Genomic DNA, 16,571 nt, shown 5'->3' with positions numbered 1-16,571 from the left:
AGGGGGAGACCTCAGTTTGTAGTCAGATGGGTGTCTCCATAGGGCCACTCACCTTATGGCAGCCACCTTCTCCCGAAGTGAGTGACGAGAGAGAGAGAGACAGAGGGACAGAGAGGACCAAGATGGAAGCCCTAATGTCTTTTATAATCTCAGTAGTGATGTACTATCCCATCTCAGTGGAATACCAACCAACCTTAGTAGGATGTGGCAAGTGACTACACCAGGGTGTGGATACCAGGAGGCAGGCATCATTGGGGCCGTCTTTGAGATTGACTACCATTCTTGGGCAGGGGCTGGGGTGGGAGGAACAGCCAGACTTCTGTGTTTGCATCTTCATTTATGTGAATGGTGCCATCTGATGTTTTGCAGTGTGCAACATACACAACTGTACATGGTGGCCCAAGTGGGAAAGTCAGGGCGATTTGTCCTCAATCCCTTCCATTCTCTGTTAAGAATTAATTCATTTATTCATCTGGGCAACAAGCATTTGTTAAACACCTGGTGCATGCCTCTGTGTTGGTGCTATACTAGGTAGTGGGGTCTTTGGGTTTCAGCTCTAATGGGGCTTCAATTTTCCCACAGGGTTCTTAAATATCCAAGACATTCAGAGGGACCACAGGGTGCCTATGGCCCCTTTCAAACGAGGCCGTAGCAAAAGATTATTGACTTTTATCCCATTCTCTCAGGATCCATTATTAGTTTGGTAAACAGACTAATAATGATATTTTGATATTTCCTCCGAGGGGTACAATCCAAATGTTTAACAACCCCTGATCATTGGGTGCCTAATGAGAATAGAAGTTGTGTAACCAAGGAGCAGCTCTACCAGGGTGATGTGTTTTGCTGAAATCCAGCCCAGTTATCCCCAGAGAGGTCTTTTTCATCACCTTTCTAGTCAAACTAGAAAACTAATGGTGACTCTAGCTACTCACAAAGCTGGCAGTAACAAAAGTTACAAGAAGAGACCTACAAAAACATTCCCATTTGCCAATTCTAGGGGGTAAAATGTGGGCTCTATATTAAAGCCTAGAAAGAAGTGTAGGAGAGGAGGGAGGGAGTTCACGACAATGCATTGATGGACCAGAGCAGGAAATCGAAGGAAGGTGAGCTATTTGTTTTGGAGACCAAGTTTAAGTCTCAGGGGAGAGGAACTGAGAAAATCAAGTAAAATCTATTTTTTTTTAACACTGGACTCATGCTGAAGTGTCCTGACATTCACAGACTCTAGAGCCAAACTGCTGATTCCAGATCCCAGATGTGCTGTATGATTGTGGGCAAGTGATTTCATTCCCCTTCTCTTCAGTGTTCTCATCTTTCAAGTGGAAGTGACTGAATGAAACCAACCTTATGGGGTGTTTCTGAGCTAGTATATGTGAAGTGCTAGCATTTTGCCTGGCACAAATTAAGAACACGCTAAATGCTACTGTTATTATTGAAGAAATTAGAATAATATCTATCATGCCAGCAACTGAAAGAGGGCAATTTCATTCACTCAACTAGTATTTATTGAATATATATATGGCAATGAACCCCAGCCAACGAAATCCTTCTTTCCAAAGTACTTATATGTAGAGGGGAGAGGGACAGAGGAGCAGAGGAGAAGGGGAGGACTAAAATAAATAAGTAAAAAGTATGTTATTTCCGATTTCTTATGATGCTCATGAAGAAAAATAAAGCAGAGAAGGGAGATAGGAGGCGCTGGGGGAGGGAAGCACGTTACAGAGATAGGAAACTGTTGGTTGAGAAATGTTTGGTGCGTTCCACACTAGCAAGGAGACCAGTGCAGCTGGAGGGAGAAAAGAGGGGGAAGTCATACAACGTGAGGTCAGAGGGGTCCTGCCTGGGGTGGCAGTCAAATCCTGTAGTGGCATGTAGCCTTTGTAAGGTCTCTGGCTGTGGTTCTAGGATAAGAAGCCACCTGAGGTTTTGAAAAGAGGAGAGACCTATTCTAACCTATGTTGTAAAGGATCACATATTCAACCTATGTTGTGTGTAGGATGGGGGCTGGGGTGTGTGGGGAAGTGGATAGGGGAATTAGAAAGATCAGGTAAGAGGCTGTTGCTGAGAGATGATGGTGGCTTGGACCAGGGAATTAGCTGTGGGGAGGGAGATGGGAAGAAATGGATACTTTCAGGATATATTTTCGAAAGCAGAGTTAACAGAATTTGCTGAGGAATTGGATGTAGTGTGAAAAACAACGAGTCAATGATAGAAAAGCTCTGAGAGGAAATGTTATATCCCAACCACCTAGACAGTGCCTGGTACTCGACAAATATTCCTTGAATCAGTGAAAAGCATAACTGTGATTTGTATTATGATGCCCTTCTTAAACTCAGTGAATAGTATATAGCAGTTAAAACACCTACAGATAAATGAAGTCCTGTAGCAACTACAGTTTCAGCATTTGAGCAGTGAAGCCTTTTCCAGTCCTTTCATAAAGTTAGAAGTTGCCATTTCTGCATCCCTGGCCCCCAGCTGCCAATGACCAGGACTGAAAAAGTCAACCTGGATAACTTTCTGTAACAGAAGAGTACTTTATTACAAAATAGTCATTGTGAACAAACAGAAACCAACAGGATATACACCTAAGAGTATACAAAAGAGTAGTTTATTTGGAGAAAAGCACAGAGACCTAGGAAATGGGGATTCTGTCATCTATCCTCACCAGACAGTTGCAAAACATACTGAAACACAGTCAATACAATGAGAATATTAATACACACGGATTTCATGAGGTAAAATAAGTTATGTAGACATTTAAGGCAGTCTATGAAATACTTCAACTTGGTCATATTCTAAGTATTAAAAAAATACGATGCATTTTATGTCATCTTTACCTACTAATATATTGCACCATGTGTGAGAGAGAGGTGGCTGTATAATCAACGATAAGCCCAGGATATGGTAATTTCTAATCCTCCAGTACATATTTTAGAGCTTAAGGGTAACAGGGCCTGTTGATGTCCTTGACTGATACACAGAACAAACCCACGTTTTGCTCAGTGGTGATTCATGGAGACTACAAGCAATTTTCAGGGATGTTATAAAGGTAATAGTCAATTCTTGAAGAAGGCATTTGATAAAAGACGTTCAGTTCTAGACATATGTACAGATCTCGACTTTCTCCTGTCCTCTGGGGTCTCATGGCTGCTTGAGTTGCAGAGGTGGGGGAAATTTTGTGGAAGCCGACTTAGCATAGCAGACATAGGTTTTTCTTTTTTTAATGGTTATCTGGGGTGAAGATGATAGGGGGACCTAATGTTTCCTCGGGTCACCCACAGCACTGCTCCTGTTCTCATAACCCTTCAAGTGGACCTTAGGGCAGCATCCCACTCGCTCTGGGAGTGCTCCACCCCCCCACCCCCACCCCCCGCGTGCCGCACTCTCCCCCCAGTATACCGGGGATGAATGGTTGGAAGCTCTTGGCTCCCACATTCTGGGCCCTGAAGGCGGAAGGACCCTCGTGCTGCAATGTCAGGTTTAGAGGCTGGCTTAGCCTAGGCGAACTTTCCAGGCCATAGCGAAGTTTTCCATCCTGGGTGCACGTGGACACCACGCGTCCGAGTTGCGGTTAGTGTGTCAACAGGGTCAGTTCAGTAGCCACTTCGAGAAAGCTTCGAGGCCAGTGTGAAGCCAGGGCCGCGGTGGCCGGGGGTAACACGCCGCCCCTGCTTCGCCTTAGGGCAACCCCCCCTCCCCCCCCCCACCCCCGGCCAGTGTTTGCCTTTAACGCGCGTGCCCGTCAAGGTCCCCGCGTCCCCTCCCTCCGGCCCGCCCGGCAGCCTCTGTTTCCCCCCACCCACCCCGCTCCCGGTCCCGGCCGCTCCTTCTCCATGGGACGCCCCTCGCCCACTCCCGCCGCTGCCCGCTCCCGGGACCCGGCTGTCACTTCACTTTTCCGCGCCGCCTTCCAGCCTTCTCGCCCGGCCGCGGGGCCCCGCCGTGCGCGCGCCCGCCGCCGCCCCCTCGCGGCCGCGCGCCCGCGGAGGAGGGGCGGAGCGGGGAGGGGGCAGGGAGGCGCGCGGCGCGGCGGGCCGACGTGGGACTCGCGCTCTCGCGGTCTCTCCCGGGCGGGCACGCGGGCACGCGCAGTCGCGGGCGCGCGCGCGGACGGCCGGGCGGCGGCGGCTCACGGAGGCGGTGGCTCCACTTTTCAGGACTCAGGGGCGGCCACAGCGACAGCCGCGGGCAGCAGCCTCGGGAGCCGGAGCTGGAACGGCCGGGGCGGCGGCGGCGGCGGCGCCGGGGGTGAGTCCGGGCGGGCGCGGGCGCGGCGGGGACAGGCGTGGCCGGGCGGTCCGGTGCGCGGTGCGCGGGTCCGGGTTCGGTGACCGGACGGTCCGAGGGGACATCCCGTCACCGGGGCCTCCTCCGCGCCCCTTTCCCCCGCGCCTCCGCTGACTCCTCTCCCCGGGCTGGGGCTCGAGCTCGCGACCTGCGCGGACGCCCCTCCCTCAGGTACCCGTTGGGCCCCCGCCCCGACCCCCCGCTCCCCTCGGCGCCGCTCGCGACCCGGTTCCCTCCCCGCGCCCCGCGTGCCCCCGTCCCCGCGCCCCCTCCCGCGAGCCTCCTGCCCCGGTTTCTCGCCCTTTCCACCCCTCCCCCTCCTCCCCATCCACCCCTCCTCCTGCCTCTTCCCTCCCTGCCCATCCTCTACCCCCTTCCGTTCTCGGTTCCCCATCCCTCTCCAGCCGCATCCTGGAAGTAAGTCTTTGCAAAAGTACAGGATAAATGTCACGGTGGAAAGTGCCCGGCTCGGTCTTCTGCTATTTTCACTAATTGCATAATTGCAGCACATGGTGTCTCTCCGGGCGAGTGCAGGGTCTGGCCCCCCCGGGGCCCGCCTGGAGACCCGGTGGGGTGTGTTTGTGTTTGCCCTGGTGTGGAGTGTGTGTTGTCCTGGTCTTTTGTGAAGCCCAGCGCTTGTCACAGTTTGGAGCCCAAGCCCATTTTTCTCCAACCTCTTCTCTGCAGCTCCCACTGGCCTGGTTCGAAACTGGATTCTCCCCCCGCCCTCCCCTTCTTCTCCCCCCTCCCTCTCTCTTCTCTCTTAGTGTTTTGATCCTTTTGCCCTTTACCATTTCTAATGAAGATAAAGCGTAGCTTCTTGTGTTTTTTTTCCCACGACCGACCAGAAATGTCCAATCCATCTTCCCTTAAGGAAATTAAGGCCGCTTTAGAAAGACCTCATCCTGTGCTCGGTGGCTGTTAGACCTATTTGCATGTCTTCAAGATTCATCGTTTTGCCTTCTGTATTCTTGAGCGTCTACTCAAATATTTCTATTTAAGAGTACAAAAGGAAATGCTAGGGTTTACCTTAAGAGTATCTCGCCTTTCAGAAAGATATTAAGTTCTAGTTTTTTTTTGTTGTTGTTGTTGTTGTTGCTTTAAAATCCCTGATTCCTAAAAATGTATGTTTCTGAATAGGTGGTAATTCAGTCTGGACCTTGGGAATCTAAATATTTGTGTTTACTCAGTTTGGATGCTCCTTGGCTGTTTAGAGTTTTGTATGTGGGCTGATGCCAATGACGGAGGGTTTTCATATAATGTCATAGCCCATTATAGAAAGGTGGTCCCCTCCAGGACATAGCACCTTTTCCTCAAAACTTTGGTGTTCCACGATTATTTCGTGCATAAATATCTCTGCAGGTAAGTGCAAAGCTGGCTATTGCTCGATATTCTGCATAAAATATAAATTATTTTACATTTTAGAAAAGTTTGGAAACGTGAGTGGGAAGACAAATAGCAAGAAATCAGATGACAGAATTACGCGTTTTCCTGTTGTAAAAGCTCAAAGGAACATTTGCTTTTGCAGTTTTATACGATGAGGTACACTTATAAGGCTTATCTGGACAGTAATCCGGATTTATGGAGTGACTATGGTTGTTTTTACGTTATCAGTAGTATTTATAACCAAATCATTTCATTTTTATGGAACATGTGAGTTTCATTTTGGATGTTGCTAATTTCCAAGACTGTAATTTACAATATGGAGTACATTGCTAATACAGGTTTAGGTAATTTGTGTGTTGAAGAAAGAAGGATATCTAAACTCTTAATATAACCCGCATTTGAGGAAAGTTCTACTTTACTATTTTATGTTTAGAAGCCAAGTTTTACTTTGAGTACAAGGCAAAAATTTAAGTATCTTAATATCTTTGAAACTATCATGGAAGAGTAGCTCTATGTTTATAACGGCGGGATTCAAGTTCATCTTCACTCTAGATAATTGGATCAAATTAGCTATTTAGGAATTAATATTAATAGATGATTTTAAAGCGCTGATTTAGAAGATAACATTTAGAGAGTTTTAATTCAGGAAGTTTCATTCATTTGTACTTTAGAGAGACAAAACACCAGTCTTGTAACTAATTAAAATGCTTATGGACAGTTTTTTCTTCATAAAGATTAGTTGTCACTTAGTTTTTCCCCATACTTTTTACGTAAGCAGGCATTCAAAAACCAACAGCCACAGAATTTCCCCTTACTCTTGATATTTGAAAAAGATATGAAAACTTTGTTTCTACAAGTTTCTATAGTGGTTATTCGTGGCCTTGAGCAAATTTATCATCTGTAGGTTAAGATTTGGACAAAATAAGGTATCTTAGGTCCAAAGTGGAAATAATCTTTTTTCCTTATTGTGAAACTGTAGAAATTATACATCTATTTGGGTATTTTAATAGTTCTCTAGTGAGACTAATTTTAGTCTTCTGATATTCTGGAGCAGTTTCTGAAATTTGGGTTTCAGATTATGGCTCAGATTATATCATTGAGTAGTCTTTTAAGTAATTATATATACTTGTGGCATTATTAGATATTATGTAGTTACACATAAATAAAATTATTAAGATGAACGTGTCGCTTTATAACTAATGTAATATACAACTGAATTTCTAGGCATAGTTTATTAAACTGAAGCTGGAGTTTCAGTAAAAAAGAATTTTACTTAGGTTTCCATATGTTTGTCATATAATGGATTGCTTCTGGTTTAAGACGTATAAAATAATTTCTCACTCATTTCACATATCTCAAAATATTGCCAGCAGCATTTTGCTGTGTCTGAGGGCCTTTCTCTGAGAATTCTTCTCTTTCTTACTCGCATGCACATCTGCTCTATCTAACATGCTCTTATATACATACTTATAAGGTTTTCAACTTCTGATATATTTTTTTTACTGAAAGAAGTAAGCTGAAAAAAGAAATCAGTGTTAAATCCAAGGGTGAGAATTTAAGTGAAATAGCAATGAAAGGAAAAAAAAGCAAGAAATACGTTAGGACGGTTAGAGCTAGATGTGAAACATACTGATATAAAATTTCAGGATTCTATTAAGTGACTTTAGTGCTCATAAAAGATGTCACGGCAGTGGAGACTCATGCTCTCCATTTACAGGGTAGAGAGAAAAGCAGTCAGGGTTCCCTGTGTGTTTCAGGATTCTATTAAGTGACTTTAGTGCTCATAAAAGATGTCACGGCTGTGGAGACCCATGCTCTCCATTTACAGGGTAGAGAGAAAAGCAGTCAGGGTTCCCTGTGTGTTTCAGAGCTGCATGGAGGAGGGGGCCGTTGAGGGTGAGAGGGTGGTGGTGCTGTGTTTGCGTGTTGTCTTATTGAAGACGTTCAGGAATTTCTGTTGACTCTTCACCCCCTGTACTTCCTGATTCCTCCGTTCTCTTGCAGTGCTTTTTGGTTTGTGTTACCATACGAATTTCAACCACTTAAAGGTCTGTATTAGGAAATCACTTTGATTTAGAGCAAGCTACAAGTTAAATCTTTGGTGATGATGAGTTTTAATCATTGTCAGCTAGCTATACATTTGGACCGATTATAGTAATAAAAAACAGTGCTTTATTTGAGGTGTTTCTCTTTTACGTATTGATTCTTATTCTCGATCTATCAAATACAGTTTTATTTCAAGTCCTGATTTGATTGAGAGTAACATAGTATCTTTTTCAAAAGGAATTTGTCCCATTTATCTGTGATTCTTAAAGGTATATTTTGTGTTGTTAATGTCACTTCTTTTTTTTAAATTAATTAATTAATTTATTTATTTGGCTGTGTTGGGTCTTCGTTTCTGTGCGAGGGCTTTCTCTAGTTGCGGCGAGCGGGGGCCACTCTTCATCGCGGTGCGCGGGCCTCTTACTGTCATGGCCTCTCTTGTTGCGGAGCACAAGCTCCAGACGCGCAGGCTCAGTACTTGTGGCTCACAGGCTCTACAGCGCAGGCTCAGTAGTTGTGGCGCATGGGCTTAGTTGCTCCGCGGCATGTGGGATCTTCCCAGACCAGGGCTCGAACCCGTGTCCGCTGCATTGGCAGGCGGATTCTCAACCACTGCGCCACCAGGGAAGCCCCTAATGTCACTTCTTAAAGGTAGTTTTGTTTTTTAAGGCAGAGGTACCTCAGAAGGTAGCTGCACCATCTCAAGTGGTTATGAGGTGACAGTAACATCGTTGAGAGTCTGGGTGTGGGTTTTGTCAGTTTGGTTTTGGACTTGTCAGTAAACTCTAACCTAGGTGGGTCACAAGGGATGTATTCATGGTGCTCAAACTCAGAAATTGATTATGATAGAATGACAGTTGTGAAGAGGACTGGCACTTTTTTGGTGTTATCTAGGTTGTAACAACTTACAGTACCTGTGTACCAAGGTATTGAGGAAATTGAGTTGGTAATCAGAGTTGCTTGTGGAGCATGAACTCCGGGCTCGGGGAATTTGAAAGCCTTGAGGGATATTTCATCCAGACTTGGGTGGGGGGGGAAAGAACCCTTCATTGTTTCCATAAAGCCTTCATCTCCTGTGAAACGTGGTTGCTTGATATATTGTTGGATCGGCGCTGGCACCGTGATACGGCTCAGTTTTTATCTAGAGTTATGGAGGCCTCTGTGTTCTTCTGTTATCACAAAGGTTACTTCAGACAATTGACTGGTTTAGAGGATTTTAACCTTAGCCCAGCCCGGAGGATGTATTCACGTGATATTGGTGCGAAAGTGTGCCCCATTCCTCTGTTCTTGCGGCTGTTTTTACTAACCTCTGTTACAGCCCTTAGCAAGTTGGCTTACCCACTGGATCAGATTTCTCATGCTTGTGGGACCAAAGGGCCTAGCAGAGTGCCTGGTGGGCAGTAGGCCCTCAGGTTTTTTTGGCTAACAGATTTATTGCCGTGTAATTCACATACTGTAAAATTCACTCTTTGAAAATGTGTAACTCAGTGGTTTTTAGAATATTTAGAGTTGTACAACATCACCATTATCTAATTTAAGAACATTTCATCACCCCAAAGGGAAACTTTGCACCTGTTAGCAGCCCTTTCCCATTCTTCCCTCACTCCCAGCCCCTGGCAGTCGCTTACTGACTTTTCTGTCTTTGTGGATTTACCTATTCTGGACGTTTCATATAAATGGAATCATGCAGTTAGAGGTCCTTTGTGACTGGCTTCTTTCACTTAGCATAATGTCTTCAAAGTTCATCCATGTTGTAACATGTAGATACTATACTTCATTCCTTTATGTGGCTGAGTAATAGTCCATCGTTTGGATATACCACACTTGGTTTATCTCTTCGTCAGTTAGTGGACATTTGAGTTGTTTCCTCTTTTTGGTTCTATGAATAATGTTGCTGTGAGCATTTTGTGTATATATTTTGTATGTTTTCATTTCCCTCCTCAGTACACTTTGAATGGATGAAAGAAAAGTTTTGGCAACTCCCAAAGCTGTTTTGTAAAGTGACCAAGTCATTCATTTTATAGTGAGCTTTCCTTGGTTCCTCTAAGATTCACTGTCTCTCTCTTCTTGAGGTACCTTACTGCAGTCCTCCCACAACTGAATAAATGATTTTTAACTCTCTAATCCAGGATCTAAAATGTCCACTGAGGCACAAAGAGTTGATGACAGTCCAAGCACTAGTGGAGGAAGTTCTGATGGAGACCAACGTGAAAGTGTCCAGCAAGAGCCAGAAAGAGAGCAAGTTCAGCCCAAGAAAAAGGAAGGAAAAATATCCAGCAAAACAGCTGCTAAATTGTCAACTAGTGCTAAAAGGTACCTCAATTATTGTAACCTCTTTGGTTTTCGTATCAATTTATCATCTTAAGTTCTATCTTTCTCTTGCATTTAGTCATTTATCTGGGATGTGGACCATGAAGTTCATGGACTTTTCTTTCTTCTTCAAGATTACTTCTTTTTCATGGTTTTAACTGTATGCAATATGAACTTTTTGGTATTTAAAGTCAGTTAAACAGCGTGGCAAATTTATAAAGTACATATACATAGTGTGTGTGTGTGTGTGTGTGTGTGTGTGTGCGTGCGTGCGTGCGTGTGCATGTGTGTGTGTTTATGTATTGTTAGGTGAGTATGTATAGGAAAATGCATGTAAAAGTGTGATGATTTGATTTATGGTTCCTTGACCATTAATATTTTATTCTGTTCAGTAGCAGAGAATAAAGAGTGGGAGTCCATTGAAATAGTTATTGGATGGTACTGTATTTCCTGCTACTCCCTGTTAGTAAAGTGAGAAATGCAGGAGTTTAGTAACAAATGCATCTTGGTTTCATCATATTAGGCAGTGGTTCAGTCTCGATACAGATTTTCTTTTTCTCCAGAGAATAGCTAGATCTGGAAGGAAGATATTTGAGTGATTCCCTATTGCCACATCAATTGCTTATGATGATTGGCATGTCCTTGGACTCAGCAGGCAAATCTGCTCTAATATTGTTACGTTGCAGAATATCTCTTGGTAAATAATTTAAAGGTGAATTGAATTTAGTAGAATCTCGCCTGGTCCTGTGATGTACTGTTCTTGTTTTAATACCATTTTTATATCAAATAGGAAGTGTAAAGAAAAGCAGTCTAAATTTTAGGCATAGTGGAATGTCTGAATGTTGAATGGTAGCTTTATACTTTACTCGGTAGTATGAATTAGGGGGAACCCATCCCAAAGATTACAAACCATGCGGGCTAGCGGACCTTGTTTCTCTCTGGCCTAGTCGGTCCACAGGATTGGGAAGAACCTTCTCAGGCCCCTGGCAGGACGTGACTTTCTAGGGAGAGGTGTTTGAGTGATGGTACGCGGTGAGCTGCCTGCTCCAAGGGACTAGGGTACTCAGTTTCCCTTTTCCAGACGTGTGCTGCTGATCCCTGACCTCTGTTGAAAGAGCTGTGTGACAGTCAGGTAGCCTTGAACTTTAAACCTTCGAGCCTCTCTATACGCGAATATGCCAGCATGGGGAAAGGGTTCAGTTTGTTTCTGCTCTCACACCACAAATCCAGGAGGCCTCAGCTGGTGGACCTGGTGGCAACACAAAATGCCCTGCTGTGGAGAAGTGCGGGTGGAGTTAGAGCGGATAAGGAAGGTGGGGATGGAGAAAATAGGGCGTTTAGATGAAGGAAAGGAGGTGGGTGTGGGTGGGTAGGAGGTACTCAAGTACAGATTGTGGCCCATGTAAATGGAGAAACACTAATCAGTCAGTGTCTGATTGGCTCATAATAGCAATTGGTATTACTGCACTGCTGAGAGTAAGAAGGGTCTTTTGAGTTGCTTCCTGGCTGAAAAAAATCCCTCCATTGACAGATATATTCTTGTGAATCTGTGGTTTTCAAACTGTGATTGATGACCTTCCTCTAGACGGTCTCTGGGTGGTTTACGGGACAGTGTCTGAAGTGACTTAGTCATTTACTATTTGTTTTAAATAAAAAAATGCTGCTTCACTGCTAATTTTTTAAGCAAAAAAACCCCCAAAAAACCCAACACAAAAAACTTAATTCTTCCCTTTTCCTTTTCCCCAGTTTAGTTGATAGTGAAGTTAATTTTGTTCCCCCCACCGTCTCTGCTTAAGTTCCAACAACTGAGGAAAACATTGGGACTCATGTAATAGGGTCACGATAGTTTTTTACTGGCTGCCTTAGATCTTGAGTTTGTTGTAAGAGTTGGATCTTCTGTGGAGATTAGAGTCCCAGTACTAATGTGTTCAGAAGATCCAAGTTAGAGGCAGTTTCAAAATAAAATTCTAACTTGTTGTTATTGATAAATGATTTTTATTCAGATGAGACGTCTTTTCCAAATAGTGTCCTTTTGTGAGCCAGAGTTAATCATCTGGATCCGGGTTTGATTCTAGGTTCTGGCATTTAGTCTCTCTGTGATATTAGATGCATAGTTTAACATTTCTAGACCTCAGCTTTATCTTCTGTGAAATGGGGATAATAACGGTCCCGTCCTCACAGCCAGTTAAAGTCTACAGTGATATTTCTCCAAGTCCATTTGATAAACTTTAGGAAAATGAGGTTTATGTTAAACTCTGAGGACTTAACGCTGTTTGTTAAACTAGAAAAACTCAGATTTTTATAGTAACTCAAGAAAAGTACTTTGCACATAGATGTTCAATTGCATAAAATGTGCTTTAATTGTAGAATTAATAATTAGGTGTAGAAAACATGTTTTCTTGAAAAAAAATTTCAGTTTTCAGGTATTACAGAAAAGTAATGTTGGATACAGAAAATATTAAATGGGAAATTTACTTATTTGGCCGTGCTCCACGGCTTGTGGGATCTTAGTTCCCTGACCAGCGATAGAACCTGGGCCCCAGCACTGAAAGTGCAGAATCCTAACCACTGGACCACCAGGGAATTCCTGGGAATTTTATTTAAACTATGGTAAAAATTAATTCCTGTCTTCTTCAGAGTTAAGAGGGAGATTTTAGTTACTTCTTTGATGCAGTTTTGCTCCTCTTTGGCTTGAATTTGTTTCTTAAAAAATTGGCATGCTCTTATCACGGTCTGTTCTCTCGATAACGTCTGTATCACTCTTGGTATATTTGCTATACCTCTAATTATATTTGTTTTGTATATATATATTTGTCTTATTTGTAGTTGGACTATGCCTGAAGTAACAAATTTTGATGATTTCATTAAATGGACTAGTCAATTCAATAAAACATCTATTTTGAGCTCTTCATTGAATTGACTGTACTGTCAATGTGAATTTTTAAAAGTATTTATTTATCTATTTACTTATTTGGTTGCACCGGGTCTTAGTTTCGGCAGGTGGGCTCCTTGGTTGCGGCTCACGGGCTCCTTAGTTGTGGCATGCAAACTCTTCGTTGCGGTATGCATGTGGGATCTAGTTCCCTGACCAGGGATGGAACCCGGGCCCCCTGCATTGGGAGCTCCGAGTCTTAACCACTGCGCCACCAGGGAAGTCCCTGTAAATGTGAATTTTAAATCACATTTATTGCATGCTACCTTTGTTCAGAGTGGACATTGTGATTTTACTGGATACAATATAATACTGTCCTAGGGATGATACTTAGCTTTAGACTCTAAATTTTTGTTAGGTTGAAAGGTTGATTTCAGTGTACATGTATTCCAATGTGAACTTTTATTATATGGGCTCATCTAAGTTTGTTTTCCACATAAGAATGAAGTAATACTCTTTATAGATAATCTTTCATGATTATTGTATTTTCTTGATTCTGAATGTGCATTTAAAAACTTTTTAACGTTCCTGAAATCAGGATGCATCTTACAGTTGATGCGCACAGTCATTAATTTAGGGTGTCTTAAGAATCAGTGGTCTTTTGGATTCACAGGTGCGTGATGTGTATCACCATTCAGAAGTAAACTCTGGGTTTATTGCTTGCAATGGCTCTGTGTTTTCTGGGTTAATTCAGAGACTACTTTGAGATATAAAAAATTTTAGTAATTAGTTTCATGATGTTTTCTTCTTGAGAATGAGTTCATTTTGGAAGGTTTTGAGGAATGCAGACGGTAGGGGAATATAGAAAGTCATCTAAGTGGATGAAGGTTTTTTAAAATAATAACTGTTAAGCAAACACCTTTGCGAATCCCCATGTCATATATTCATGTCCTGCTTGGCATGAGTAAGTTACTGAATTTTCTTTAGCCTAAAATATGTTTGTGTTTTAAACATGTCAGTACCTATACACCGCTTCATTTTTCTGAACCATAAGTCCAATATGTTGGTGTTAAAATGAATGTTTCATATTGCCTCCATTTTTGTCGTTTTGGTGCCGTTTTCTTCAGTCAAGGCTGAATGAATCATGATTGTGGCCCCCGTCCTCCACTCCCCTTTCTTTCTAGCAGATGACAGTCACGTGCAATACTCTTACCATTCCTGGAACATTTAAGGTATTGGGTGAAGTCTTACAAGCTGAAATTTAGTCTGCATTTTGCTTCTGACTTGACTCCGTAGCCATGTGCAGTCACTGACTTCTGTATCATAACGACTAAGGAAGTGGCACTGCCGGACAGAAATTCGAGTTAGGCAATTGTCTAGTTGATTTATGTCTCAAGAAAGGATTTTGTCTTAAAAGTTCTGATAAGAGAGAGGAGAGGTCTTTTTGTTTATTTGACTTAGCAAGATAATTGCTTGTCTTTTCACCTTACCAGTGTACAGTTACTAACCTTAGTTTCCTAAATGGGGACTGATAAAACGGTAATACTTAGAAAATTCTGTGAGATTTATTTAATTCACTTTTAATAGCCTAAGATCATCATGTAAAAGGTACACGGTAAGTGTGAATTATTGATACTTTTTCATTTTTCGTCACCCTAAGGGACAGTGCCTGAAATAGCTGCCTTCCTTACCCCGCGTGTCAAGACTGAGAAACTTAATACATACCATGATTACAACTTTTGAGATAGAATTGAATTGCTGTTATTGAAAACAGCAGGACGTCTTGCAACCGTTTAAATAGCAATTCGTATAATCTTTTCTGTCAGGAGAAATACAGCCATTCTTTGGTAGCAGTGGCTCCAAATATATTATAGTATATTGACTCCCTGCGCAGAATTGTCAGGTTTATCAATTGCAAGTTTATAAATTGCTTTTTGTATTGAATAATTAGATTTAGAATTATAGATATCTGGAGGGGTTTCAAGTTCCATTATAGAATTATGTGACAAAATTATGACATCAATTTTTTAAACCAAAAGGGACAGTATAAGTATAAAGCAAGATGAGTTATTTGAAGATCCCAAAGAAGTTCTTTTATGTTAAAAATAGTTTTCTTTGACAGTTTAAGCATACTCTTTTGAATGCCTGTTCTTTTGGTCCTCTTATTTTAAAAACAAAGTATAGGGCTTCCCTGGTGGCACAGTGGTTGAGAGTCCACCTGCGGAGGCAGGGGACACAGGTTCGTGCCCCGGTCCGGGAAGATCCCACATGCCGCGGAGCGGCTGGGCCCGTGAGCCATGGCCGCTGAGCCTGCGCGTCCGGAGCCTGTGCTCCGCAACGGGAGAGGCCACAACAGTGAGAGGCCTGCGTACTGCAAAATAAAATAAAATAAAGAATAAAAACGAAAGTATATATATGTGTATACACACACACATATAGGTATGTGCGTATATATATATGTATATATCAGAATCACTTTACACTTGAAACTAACACAATATTGTAAATCAACTGTACTTAAATAGAAAAATTTTATGAAAGTTATTCATGTTTCTGGCAACAGATTAAACAGCACAGAGACATTTTTAATGAAAAGCAACAGTTTTCTGTTGAAACACTCTCCCTGTCCCAGTTGCATTCCTTTAGCTGTCTCTGGTTTGTCCTGCTTCTGGTTTTCTGCACAACCCTAAATCTTATGCATATACCTGCTTGTTGAATTGTTAACTTAAATAATATCTTTTGTCTCCTTGCTATGAAATTTGAGGATGTAGCTTGCTCACCTGCTTTCTTTTTTTTCCCTCCTCCCGGTTAATGATAGTTATATTTAAAAGAAAGAGTATTGGTTGTCTTTCTAAACTAAATAATATAGTTAAGCCACTATTTCTTATTCCCTCACATTTCAACAGTATTCCTTGGTTCCCTAGTTTGTAAAATGGGGATATTAGTACCTTTTTTCTTCTTTCCATCTACTCACAGCCCCCCATCCACTTTTTGTTGGTTTCTATTAGCTACACCCAATTTCACATCTTCAAGGTTAGTAACGTTTTCATTGTGTAGTGCAACTACAACCTGTCTTCTGTGCTTTATCTGTAAGTAAAAGGCCAATAAACTGTCTGTACGTTTACCTAAATATTTAGTGCCACACCAAACACGGTGTTAGGATTAGATTTCCTCTAAGTCCAGTGTTATGATCTCAGGGCTCCCCAGTGAGTCATAGCATTTAGGTGAAATAGGTCAAATCTTTCTGTTTTATGCCTTAATATCTGTTACATGATTAAAATTATTTTACGTTTGAGTTTCCTTCCTGTTCGATCTACGATTTTCTTAGGCAGAAAATGTAATCTCTTCTGGGATTTCTGACTGTCTTTCTCCCCGCTCCCCGAATAGTAGGTCTTTTTTAATCTTTATGTACTCCGCAGTCCCCTCTTGACCAGCTCAACCTGTTTGATCTACACCCATCTGCTTTGTCTTCCAGAAATACACTGAAATTTCTCCTCCTTTGGTGACCACCGCCTTCTCTTTGCTGTTTATTCCTTTTTGCATTTTCTGTATCTCCACCTGCTCCCCCCCCATTACCATGGGGTCCTGAAGGAGAGGGAGGTGAATGTGTGTGTTCTCAGTTTGCTGTCTTTAACCTGGACTTACCCATTTTGTTTTCAAGTGCCTGTTTTAT

At 42.6% G+C, this 16,571-nt stretch overlaps 1 protein-coding gene across 5 annotated transcripts in view; it reads left to right on the top strand.

The window, feature by feature from the left end:
* Positions 1-4,051: 4,051 nt before the first annotated feature.
* UBE2E2 (ubiquitin conjugating enzyme E2 E2) overlaps positions 4,052-16,571 on the top strand; it is a 424,921-nt gene continuing 412,401 nt past the window's right edge. For 3 of the 5 annotated variants that reach the window (XR_013828490.1, XR_013828491.1, XM_079922469.1), the window contains exons 1-2: positions 4,118-4,248; positions 9,846-10,029. Coding sequence is in view for 3 of the 5 variants with exons in the window: in XM_079922469.1 (XP_079778595.1) it covers positions 9,854-10,029 (176 nt within the window). In the remaining 2 variants the exon portion in view is untranslated. Of the gene's footprint in view, positions 4,249-5,571; positions 5,650-9,845; positions 10,030-16,571 lie in introns of those variants that run through there. The other 2 variants (XM_079922471.1, XM_079922466.1) reach the window with 2 other exon arrangements.

The sequence above is a fragment of the Stenella coeruleoalba genome (assembly GCF_951394435.1).
Source record: "Stenella coeruleoalba genome assembly, chromosome: 5".
NCBI lineage: Eukaryota > Metazoa > Chordata > Mammalia > Artiodactyla > Delphinidae > Stenella > Stenella coeruleoalba.
Note: the sequence above shows the minus strand (reverse complement) of the source record. Positions and strands in the feature narration are given on the sequence as shown.